Below are 12,769 nucleotides of genomic sequence, written 5' to 3' on the forward strand. Positions count from 1 at the left end.
TGAATCAAATCAGTGGGAAAGACAGTTTCCCTTAGAGAAACACAGGCACAGAAATTAGTAAGTTAGCTGGGCCAGTATAGACACTGATCAACCACTGGGGATCCACGTGATAGCAGTTACCACGCCCCCCACCCTCCTCCGCCCTTCACCATTTGCCTGGCTTCCAACTCAGCAGCTGTTTTCTGGAATTGGCTCTGGAAGAAAAGTTGCTATAATATGGCTTTTCATCTTACTTAATTAACTCTGACCTCTTCATCTGCTATAACCACAGTGCTCTTCCAGTTCCAATAAATTCTCAACCTTCAATGTCATAATCGTTTATGCCTATCAGAATTTTCAGGCAGAATAGTTAGGGAAAGTCAAATCAGTATGTTTTCTTTTTCTTTTCTTTTTATAAAAGTGTCCATATGACTGGAGAAAGTAGTTTGCTGAGTGTTTGCAAAGTAATCATGGTAGCGGTAACAACATCAGGCACCGGATACTAAGTTCACTTCCTGTTATATGGCAGACATCACCCAGCTCCGGATACCTGAGTGTAGTCAACACAACAGCATCAGTTTGTTCCAAGAAATTCTTTAGGTTTATTACAACATACCAATATCACCATCATTCTGGAATAAAAATGACAATGCTAATAAGAAAAAAAAAAAACACTCTCTCCTAACTAGTCAAGAATGATTAAGACAAAAAGTGATTGTACTTACTGGGGGGCATTGTGCAAGTTTATCAGCTGCCACCAGTTGCACATTTAAGTGTTTACTTTGGGACTTTCCTCTAGATTTAATCAACCGCTGTAAAACCTGATAGAAGAAGACATGAATCTGAGATACTGTCAATAAGTTGAAAGAAAACCAAATAAACCAAGATCCTTATTTATAGTCTGTTTAGCACTGAGTATTAATAGAGAGACAATACAACGTGATAAATCATATTTATAAACTCCATAATGACATCATCCACTTACACTGGCTTTCAGTTATAGTGGATTTGATATGTTCATCCTATCCTTGCTCCACGTGAGGGTCTTGGTGGGATCTTGAGCTCCCACCCTAGATTTTACCCAGAGATTTCAAAGAGAGCCCTGCAAAAGTGGAGGAACCGATCTGTACCAAGTCATTTATGTCCAAATTCAGCTGAGTAATATTTTGATTCACTATCTCAATGTCAAATAAACATCAGAGTCATTTATATATTTGGTCCTTTTTGTCACCGATAACTATTGAGGCATTCCAGTTTAATTGTACACCAATAAGATGATTTCATGATAGGAATCTAAGCAAAACATTTGTACTGGTATGTTGCCACTATGAACCAGTGATATATCTGTCTTTTAAGTACTGTTATAATTGCATTTTGCCATACACTACCCTTTGCCTTAAAACTTTTTTGTAGCTGAAACAGGGCCCTTCCTGTGAAAACAGTTCTAGTATATGAGGCTCTATGATACCTCAGCACATATGTCTTGAGAACCCTAGTTCCTCCATTTGTGAACCCCAGGATGACTGGGGCAGTGGGGAGAGAAATTGGAATCTATTCCACTGCAGTGAAGGGTGCTTGAATCTCCTTCAGTTTTGGGCAAAAGAGACTTCCAGGTGGTCAAGGCAATTTCAGTCCATCCTAATGATTCCTCAAAGGTCCTGGTTTGGTCAGAAGTCCCAAGTTCATCCTGCACAGAACCAGTGGCAGGGATGGAAGGCTGAGGACTTCGAAAGGGTTAGGGAAGGGCACAGCTTCTTTAGGCATCCACCCATGATGGGAGACATTACTGTTCTGGCTGGAAGTTTAATCAACATTTAGGGACTAGAATCCACAGTTGGAAGCACTGAAAAGCAACTGGTTATTCGTACCTTGCAAGTGTATCTGTTTCATCTTAACCTTTTAGAACATCATCGCTTTTTAAAAATGAAAGAATACCCAAATCAAAAGTGACCAATTTGAGGCTGTCTCACTTTTATTTTTCTCTTCTCTGGTGGCATGAAGTATCCCATTGTGCTTAGTCACAGAATAATTATATTCCTTGAAGAACCCAACCTAAGCACAAATGTAAGAGTCTATATATAATGTTTCCATAAGAGATTTTATACAGCAATGTTTGACTTTATATATGATAAATATAGATACCTTTCTTGAACTATGTATTCTCTCAACTGATGATACAAGAGTCAATATTACCCAAGAAATTTACCAAGATAGAACCTAAAGTCTCTGAAAAACCAGAGTTGACTTTTCCTTACCTTTCTTATATTTTTTTTAATTTCTATTAAACTCTTGCATAATTGTTTGGTGGCGGAAACACAATAGACCATGAGCTTTTGGAAGGAATGGACTGTTTTTTATTAGCTATCTCAGAATTTCTAGAATCTGTACAAACTGTGAGAATTAAAAACTGTACTTATTAAAAAGGGTCTAAAGAAGACATTCTCCTTGCCCACTAACAAAAAAGTACAAAGCACACACACACACACACAAATAGAGCTTCTAATTCTTAAGATAGAAATGAGCTAATTACCTTTGGAGAAGAGACTTTCACATGAACAATAATTGGTGCTAAAGAAGTCTTTATAAGTTGTGCTGGGTGATTGATGGTGTCCGCATCAAGAACAACCAGTTGCAAAGATCTTGCCAACTCAAAGATTCTTTCAATTTCACTTTGTACTTCCGCTAAATGAGAAATAATAAAGAACAGGTCATGGTTACTTTTATTACCTAGTTCGTATATTTTAAAAATAGTACTCCTTTCAGATATGTTTGTCTACGCTGAAAAACAGAACATTTTGAATTTACGTATTCCTATCTAACTTAAGATCTTTTCTAAAGACAGAGGGATGGATTGAGTTTTGCATAAAATCCAACAGTTGGTGAAGAAATTGAGAAAGCAATTTTGATGTGCTTCTTATATTCACCCTAATATTTAACTACGTATATAGTTATTTATTTTTTATTGTTTCTTTGTCTTAAGAATTTTTGTTTTAGCTATAGAAGCTGAAACTACATATAGGAAAAAACTGAAATACATGTGCAGAGCATCGCATGGAAAGCAAATTACATTGAAATATTCCTACCAATCATCCACTTACGTATTAATATTTTAGGGATTTTTTTTTAAATCTCACAAGTCACCTATTTTGACTGATGTGTACATTTTTATACCCATGGTTGAACATTCTGGATCTACCCTTACAACCAGCATATTGCTAAGTCTTAATTCAAATATTAGGGCCAGTGGACTTGTTCTAAGGCATAATTATCTTTAGTATTATTTTTTTATAAAACAAGACCAATTATACTAAAATGCTGCAATGCATCTGGATGCAAATCTACCTGGCTGACCATAATAGCCAAGTTACTCAAATATGCGTGAATCTGATCAAATGAAAAATCTAGTTATTGTCAATGTCTAAAATAATTCAGCTATTTTTTAAAGCAAAAATGAATTATCTATAAAAACATAATATGGCTTTCTGAAATATAAAAACAATTTTTAATATATATTTTATAAATCATCCTAATTAGATTATTTAATTTTCAGAGAGATGATCTTATTTTGTTTTATACTTATTTTTATTTCTGGCTACAGGTATGACCTAACAATGTTGTAATCTCATCCAAATTACACGGAGTAGACAAAGCTACCTAATTTAAATTACTTCAAAGATGACCTTGGAAAAGGTGATGTTGCTCTGAAAAGGGCTTGTACCAGAATCCTAATTATTATAGTGGTGGTTATTACAATAGACTGCCATTAAATTAACTTATATCCAAATTATTTGTTTTGCTTATCCAGTATAAATTCAAGTTCATGTCACCCACTGCAAAGTGCTGCCTTCCATAACCAAACAGATTGATGGGGTGTGTGGGATCATGAATGCTCAAGACTATTGCATAACTCTATTTTCTTGGGCTCTGCATAACAGCATAAAATTCTTCTTTCTCACAAAATCTCTGATGTTTAGTGCACGATCTATATTACACATGTGAATTTTAAGAATCAACATATCTATCATATCATTTTTTCATATTATTTAATCTCAATGGCCTGAAAGATTTCATGTTGCTTTAAAAAGTGACTAGTTTTCAAGATATCAATGTAAAGAATTTGGACGATTAGGCTTATTTGCAAAATTCTTCTAAAATCACATTTCACATTTGTTAGTAATAGTAACATGCCTGTGCCTCTTTTTCTCACTTGTCAAAAACAGTTTAAAAAAGATATTTTTCTTATGAGAGAAGTTTGAAAAATAAAGTTTATTTTCATTGTAGTAAATTTCAGTCTCAGGCTGTTGGGGTATAGTCCATTTGTTGTTTTCATTAAATTGTCACCAGTTTGATGTAACTCCTGGCCAGGACTATAGTAGAACAAGTTTATAATGCTTGAAGCTTCAAATCAGAACACAATATTTTTTGAAGTAGCAAAAAGGCAGTGATGCAAACTGGACTGCTCTGGTACAAAGAACCCTCGAGGCACTCTGAGTCTCTATGTAAATAATTCAGAAATACCTGGGCCATATTTACTCTGCACCAGCAATAAGTGTCGTTTTTGACAAGCCCATGCAGAAGGCACACCTACTGCTTAACCAACACAAAACTCATGGGCAGTGGGCACTCTGACATGAGCAGAGAGGTGTTTGGGCAGAGCTAGCCAGGTGGCTGCAGAGGGCCACACTATATACTAGAGTGGGTCCGATACTTGGAAAATATGTATGTAGAATGAAATATCTAAGTTATATGTATAAGGAAGAGAAATGCATATTTATCTACATAGCTTATTTTCTTAAAGAAAAACTTTAATCAAACTCAACAATCTTGACTACCCTGGCTGATTCTCAGAAGGGTTCCAGTGGAAGTTTCTTCATGATCTTATTCCACACAAATGGAGCTCTGAGAAGTCACAAACTGTGATGTTGGAGAGATCTCAACAAACACTATAACTCAACCATGACTTATCTAGACCCACCTCTCTCTAGCGCCTCCATCACCTGTGATCTCTCTTCTATCTAAATGTTTAAATTACTATTTCATTGGTTCCCTAGGGCTCAAAGCTACATTTCCCAAAGTGAGTATCCTGGAACACCAACCCCTTAATATATCCTATGAGAAGAAGGGGGTTTTCTGCAAGTGAAATGCTACATACTATAGTAGTTTCTCTTGAAATTTCAGACATGCATTATCCTTTGTATCTTAATGGCTCTAAAAAGTCTTGCAGTAAAGAAATCTGCCAATTGTTTAATACATAATATCCAAATTTTATTTGACCATGGAAAAATTCAAGATGTAACAACTATTTCATATCTTGTAAAACTAACATTTCATGGAATCTATTTTGGAGGTCTCCTTAGCAAAGCGTACTAGAGTCCTAACATACTGGTCTCAATCTGCTTTTTCAGTCTCTTTTGTTGCTCTAAACCATGCCACCACTCCCCTTTTCTAAGCATGCTCTGTACAAAATTAGTCGTTTCTCAGCCACTCGATGCTTTTTATATGCTGATGCCTTTGTACATTCCTGTCTGCCTTGAAGAACCAGCTCAAATATAACTTCTGTGATGTCTTCTCAGACACTTCTTACTCTCTACCGTTCTTTCTTTATAGCCTAGCTCTTCACATAAGTCCATTATCAAACAGTATTTTAACCATCTGTTTCTTCTTTCTGTTTGCTCCTGGGTAAAACAATTTGCCTTAGTCATTAAGTCTGGCGTACTGCATGGCACATAAGAGTTCACTAAAGATTTGCTGAAAGAATCTACAAACGTGCATTAACAAACAGGCAAACAGACATAAATGGCTCACATAGTGGTTATTAGAATAGACTGTCATTAAATTTAACTCCGATGGTTGTGGTATATGAATTTACAGAGCAAAAGGAAAAACCAGTGAACTTACATCTACCTTGTTTCCCTCTCAATATTTACACTAACTTTCCCCCACCCACTCCACTGACTGACAATAGACGACTAGACTATACAAATGACTTCAAAGAATATTCATGAACCCCTTGGTTGGTGCAACCTAGCTTATGTTTTTCAGTGTCCTTTAGCATCTCACTGCACATTGAAGGAAGAAGTGGTTAAAAGTCAAAGTCACTGTGAGGAGTGAGAGGACAGTGGAAGACAGGAGAACAGAGCACAGATGCTTGTGTGGAAAATCTTCGATCTAATTTGGCATGCTCTCACCCATGATATTTGACTTTAGTCAGTTACCTAATCTGTTCACTATCATCAACTCTGCCATCATCACTTCCTCAAGGTCAAAATACAGTGCCTTTACAAGTGTTTTACTCTGTATGTAGAAGGCACTAAATACAGGACTTAAAAACAAAACAAAACAACCTCACTGATTTCTGGGATCTTGTCGTTGCAAGTGCTGACTATTCCATTTGGGATGTTTGGCATTATTTCACAAAGCAACTATCCCACAAACATTTATTGAGTAATTCCCATGTACCAATCCCATGCCAGGAATATAAGGTGATATTCTGTAGCCTCTTTCTAACTTGTACAATTCTTGATTCAGGGTCAAGTCACAGCCTTCAGTGAATTCTTGTTGGGATGTTTGGGGGTGCAATCTATCTTGAAATATTTTTTAAGTTTTCAATCATTCGTGGAGCTCATTTCAGTAGTTTAAAAAATGTAGTGGCATAGAAGACCTCTATCTTTCCTACTCTGCCCATGAGGAAGAGGGCAGTAAAACAAGTTGCCTTCAGAATGTGAATGTAAAAGAGACTCCTAGAATGACTACGTCACTCTTGGCAATCATAGAAACCCACAAACAGGCTTTTCAGATAAATGTTGTGATTCGCCAGTAGCGTGGACTTGCTTCTATGGATAGTGATTCCACCCTCCATAGCCCTGCTCATAGATGGCTTGACAGAGCTAACCACATGTAGCATTTTTTTCTTTTCCATCATGGTGAATTTCAGGATGCCTTCTAATTGGTGCTCTGGGAAAGACATGTTTAAACTCCCTTCATGTTATTACTGGTGGTTACTATTTCCACTTAAAGGTGTGACTGTTCTGGGTACTACCAGCTAGCAGCAGAAGCAATACTAAGAACACCATGATCTAGCTTTCTTCTAAAGAGCTGAGAAGGCTGAACATCTCATTTCCTTTCATGTCAGTGTGACTCAGGTATGACACATATCATTAGCCACACTGAGAACCCTGGGCAAAGTGGAGATGAGTGGCTTCACATGGTTAGGCATAAACAGACTAGGAAAGTCCCTTGAGGGTTCTTCCCACCAGACTACTAATTGGCTAATCGACAAGAGTTGAGAGAGAGGAGGCTCTGGCCGCTGCAGGACCTCGCTTCCTTCTTCTCCGTGGGTTGCGTTCTCCCGTTAACCAGCACTGCCCCATTCAGAATGTGGAGCAAACTGGAAAAGCTGTTGACAAACACAACCCGTGCCATCCCAGTCTGAAAGCATAGCTCGGAGAAGTAGCACATTTGAACTTCTTACCTAAGCTGGACCGAGTGTTCGAACGTTCAATTATTGCTCTCTTGCTGGGATTATTTAGGACGGACCTCTTAGCAAGAGAAATGTCAGCTGTCACTCTCGTTATTGATATCCTATGAATAGGAACACAGAACAAAACAAGCCAGTAAAAATATTGTGAGGTTTCCAAGTGATTTATAACCACAGTACTTAATAACCACTTTACATACTACAGTGCAACCATAGTAAAGTAAACATTGGCCACAAGTGTTTTAAACAGACTTTGGCTAGTACTAAAATATGAGCAGAGCAGAATGGAGGAAGGTTTCGGCTATTTAACAAAAAATGATTGCAGTAAAAATGCGGCTCTTCCTCCACTATTGTCGGCCTTGCTGAAATCTCTTTAATGTATACCATACCAGGAGGGAATCAAAATATATGAATAAACCATGCTCTTTCTAGGAAGCAGCAATACAATTTCCCTACAATTCACAGCTGAGTTGCTCTTGAACAAGACCTTCAGGAGCTATTCAAATGCTCTACCCTGGCTTATTAACGCTGCTAGTCAAAGGGGGAAGTCCTCTTCATTTTGATCATCAAAGACAATTAACCAGTGGGTAGCTATGTTGCATTCCCAGTGCTCGACAATTAATTCATGATACATGGAGCATCTCTACACAGGCCCAAAGGGATTTTTTTATTTCTAAGAATATGAAAAATATGATTTCTTTTCTGCCAGCATAAGATTCTTCAGCATATTTGCATATGACTTTGAATGCATATGGTGTGCAGTCAAAAGACACTGTAATTGAGGGCAATGTGAGGATTGTGCCAGGATTTTGTTAGAAAGTATCCTACAGTCATGCAATGGAATAAAGCAGAGACATTGCGAATGAATGGAGAGACGGGTCTATTTGCATATGTTTTATCAAACGAGAATCTCTGGAATTTAGTTTTAAAATTCTTCATTTTAAACTGGGATGAACAACTTCAGATTATTAGCTACCTGTAGAATGCAAAGAATGTTTCTCTAAGCCACTTACTGCCGCCACAGACCTTTCTCCATTCTTATCTTCACAGATTGGCAGAGTTTCAGAAATGAGACAAGGAGAGTAGTGCCCCTTACCCTTTGCACTGAATTAGCTCACCTATTCTCCTCCATTTTCAAATTCCTTTGGAGGTTGGAACAGGGAAGAGGTGGAGTTATTAACAATTATTGAGTTATATGTCATCTGACGCTTGTTTTGGGACAACACTGTCAGCTCTCAGGAGACTTCACTTGACTTCAGTGACCTGAAGCCTTGGGGAGAATTAAAAATGTTCTTTTTCACAAATGGCTAGCAATTGCTTCTTTAAAGTAACAGGCTGTGCAAAAATCCTGATGCCATTTTAAAACAAAGTTACTCCTTGCTTGTATCATTGTATTTATAAGCTGTAGAGGATCAAGAGGTTTAAAATTTTTAGAATTTTGAGGCTCTAATAATTTACTTGAGGCATCTTCAAATTGTCTTCTGCAAAAACGAAGAGTTTTGTGAAATACCTCCAGGGCCACTGACAATGCTAAAGGGAGGCTGAGGGCTCCAGCTTCCCCATCCTCAATGCCAGGTGAACACCTCTGCATTTCCGTCTTCTACGGAGGGGCTTTATATGTGATTTCATTACAAAAAGTTGTTCAACTGCTAAAAGACATTGGGAAACATTGGCCAAGTAAAGTTTCTTCATTCTACGAAGAAGAAAACTGAAATACAGAAAGGAAGTCTCATACATTTAGTTAGAGGCTAAGAAGGTCTACAACACAGGCCCTGAATGCGAGGCCAGTACTTAGTCACCTGACTTATACTTCTCTTACAGTTTCAGTTTTCTTCTCCAGCAACCTCAGAGATCTCCAGAGAGGAGCCAAATTATCAAGCGCAGATGCCCAATCTTGGCCGAGTGCTGATATAGATGGTCAGGATTTATTCAGGTGGAAGTTAGGTGACCCCCATATCTGAGTCTTCATTACTCAGTTGGCTGCTGCAACTTGAGGCATAAAATCTCACAGGCAGCCCTTGCAGGTCGTAGCTCCTTTTATTTACTGAATAGGGTTTGCTTGTTTATTTTTGTTTCTGTTTTCTTTTTATTTATTTGTTTGTTGTTTTAAGAATAAAGCTGCTAGTTAGAAACATACAGTCAGAGCAACTCAGATATCTGACTGGAGGCAAGTGGGTTGGTTTAGGAACAGAATTCAACTTTCTAGAATAATTACTTTTGAAGAGCCCAAAGAGTCTATTCTGCTTAAGTGAAAATCAAAATTTTCTAGTTCCATACAAGCCAAATAGTGGCCCTAGGTTTATAAAATTTTAAGGGACTACAAATAGATGAAAACTTTTATTTTTTCTGGGTTGTAAACACTTTTACAAAGCCATTTCAGGACACGTCTAAACTTTTACCAAACACACACACACACACACACACACACACACAGAACAAGAGAGAGAGAAAAATTGCCTCATATAGTCCAAAAACAGGAAAAGGTTTGGACAATACAGAGTTCTTTTTCTCGTTTTACTTGTTAATAAAATACCAGCTAATCTGTTACTACAAGTTATTTCTTAACTAAAGTACACACATGAAAGAGCTCAAGAAAAGATAGACACAGCCATAGAAACCCTTTAATAAGACAAAGCAAGAGTTTCTAGTTTCTAGGCAAAGATGCTTACTATTGTCAACATCAGACACCAAATCCAAACTTTTTAGAAAAGGTTCCCCAGCAATGTAATTACATTCACATTGAATGCTAACTAGATACTTTTTTTTTTTCCCGAAAGTGATATCCTTTCTACTTTGTTTTCCCTTGCTATACTCACACCCTCTAATGTCTTTCAGCACTTCCACACATCCTGTTTGACATACGTCTCCAAAAAGTTCCCTTGGAAACTTTCCTGTGACATAGCGTCTGTAATTAGTAGTCGGTAGACAGGAGACTAATAGAAGTCCAGTTACTCAGGAGACTGGGTATAGCAGCCAATGTCACTGAAAACTAGCAAAAATCATTCTCTAAATCTAGCAAATCTGAGCCCCAACTGTTGCTTATTTCTGTTTTGGAATTCATCATAATTGCTGCAATACATCATGAGCTATGAGTATTAGTTTTCTGTGATTTTCTATGGAAAGATATTACTTTCAGTTACAACACATTCATTAAAAAATAATTAGTATTTCCATGTTGGTAATAGAACACTTGTAAGATCCTTCTATATGCTATCCTTGCTACAACTAATATACAACCCTGTTAGTATATTAATTTTTTTGAGTCCTAGTATTCATAGAGAAAAATGTTCCAAAGAACAGACTGTCAAGACAACAGGGATGGAAGGCAGACACAGACCTGAGTATTCTTCCTGCATCTTTCTCTTGCTAATTGCATGACCACGGACAAGTCACGCCACACTGTGAGCATCAGTACTATAATCAATATAATCGTCACAGTAGTTTTGCCAAACTATGTCACAGGATTGTCTTTAGGAGCAAACAAGGTAATATATAAAAGTGCTTTCTTAAATCATTGTTCATAGTGTCCTATGTTGATAGGCACATATATCATCTATGTAAGACAATTATTGGAGATTTGCAGACTTGAAAAAGACAGTTTCTTTATATCCTATACTCAAAAGTTAGCAGTCTACCGTGAACTCTCCCATCACCAGAGTCCGTAAAATTGATACATACTTTAAGGGTGGGCGTTCAGGTTGGACATATTGTAATCAAAATCTGCTAATTTAAATATTCATGCTTGTCATTAAAGTGTTCAATTAATTATCTCTACTGTTTGTTCACCGATGAGTCTGCATTTGAATAGAGAATGGGAGGAAGAGGTCATAAGAGAATGATATTGATTATGAAATGGAAGGCACTGTGCTGTTCTTTTTCATTTTTTGACTGCAATTACAAGTTGTTTTCATTCCTCCATGGCTTGGCTGCTTTGTGACAGCATCAATTGTTCTCATTTCCTTTCATAAACAAATACTACTTCGAGTTTACGTAAATTGTATTCTCAGTCTCTTTTCTTCAATTCTTTCTCAAACCCTCTTTTTTCCCTTTAAGTATTCCTTTATCTTCAGATGTTATCTGCATAAGTTATCTGTATAAGTTACACAATGTTAATTTAGGATTTGGGGCCATGATCATATCAGTTACAACGTCTCCAATAACTAACATACAGCTGATCTGATCAAGTTGTCAAAAAGCCTAAAGTAACAACTTTATTGAGATTTGAAATGATTAGCATAGATCAACAAATTGCAAGTAGTTTTGACTACTTGCTCTTCAGTCTATGAATGGCAGAGTCAACCAGCTGAACAAACCTCATCCCAAAGGATGACCCCCCCATATATGTTTGTGGTGTGAAATGAAGAAACTAAAGCTCTGTGCCTTTGTGCATCCACTGTGTCATCACCAGGCTGATGCCACTGTACCAGCTTGTTAGGCTCACTTAGTTTATGATCTGGGCGCAGGAACTGTCATGTCATGTGAATATCCACATCTACAAGGATCCTTCATAAACCACTTTATATTATGCTGTTCATTTTTCTTACATGTATTATAGTTTGACCCTACAAGACTAGTTATAGAAATACTATTGTATAATAAGTAGCCCTAAACTGACTCAAATAATTTCTAAGGTATCAAAAAAAGGCAAGTATATGATTCTGTAATAGTCAAACTGTTGGACTTAAATCCAATTTGTTAGATTATTTTCTAAACAAGATCTGAAAAACGGTATTGAAGAAGAAAGCCTCTTAGCCAATAGATCCTTTTTTTTTCTCTTTTTGAAAAATAATAATACTTTCTACTGACTATTTTGTCTAACCTACTGCATTCATGGACAATGAGACAATGAGTAGGTTTCTAGTAGAAAATATTGTTTATCCTATGTCACTGTGCTAAAGCCTTCTGTGTAATTATTCTCTTGTCTGGTTTCAGTAAGAGACTATTTGTTGTTTTCTCTCCTTTATTAATTGGTAAAACAAAATGTAGCAGATTGTCATAGCTCAAAACGTAAGGATAGGCATGTCAGAGTCATTGTGAAGCTACAAACAAATCTTTTCTTCCTATCAAAGTCTCCACATACACTCAACCAATGGATTTATTTTTGATTCTTCTGCTGCATGGGCCTCTTATGATTCAAAAGCAAGTCTACTCACCTACTCCCATCTTTAGTATCTACCTTTCTCCAACTGTGCTGTATATCAGATCTCTCTGAGGCTCAGTCTCTCTCTTTCTCTAGCTACTGCTTTTGCTATTTTTGGATCCTTCCTCAGATCTCTAGAACCTCTGCTGTGTCATCAGACCCCATGGCATTGA

At 37.1% G+C, this 12,769-nt stretch overlaps 1 protein-coding gene across 5 annotated transcripts in view; it reads right to left on the reverse strand.

Annotated features, from left to right (window-relative positions):
• Positions 1-12,769, reverse strand: part of CACNB4 (calcium voltage-gated channel auxiliary subunit beta 4) — a 212,717-nt gene that overhangs the window by 18,154 nt on the left and 181,794 nt on the right. For all 5 annotated transcript variants that reach the window (XM_039855370.1, XM_039855371.1, XM_039855372.1 and 2 more), the window contains 3 exons: positions 7,451-7,560; positions 2,510-2,661; positions 705-800 (listed from right to left, as the gene is read on the reverse strand). In XM_039855370.1, coding sequence (XP_039711304.1) covers positions 705-800; positions 2,510-2,661; positions 7,451-7,560 — 358 coding nt within the window. The remainder of the gene's footprint in view (positions 1-704; positions 801-2,509; positions 2,662-7,450; positions 7,561-12,769) is intronic.

This window comes from Pteropus medius, unplaced genomic scaffold, assembly GCF_902729225.1.
Source record: "Pteropus medius unplaced genomic scaffold, Ma_sr-lr_union100, whole genome shotgun sequence".
NCBI classification, from domain to species: domain Eukaryota; kingdom Metazoa; phylum Chordata; class Mammalia; order Chiroptera; family Pteropodidae; genus Pteropus; species Pteropus medius.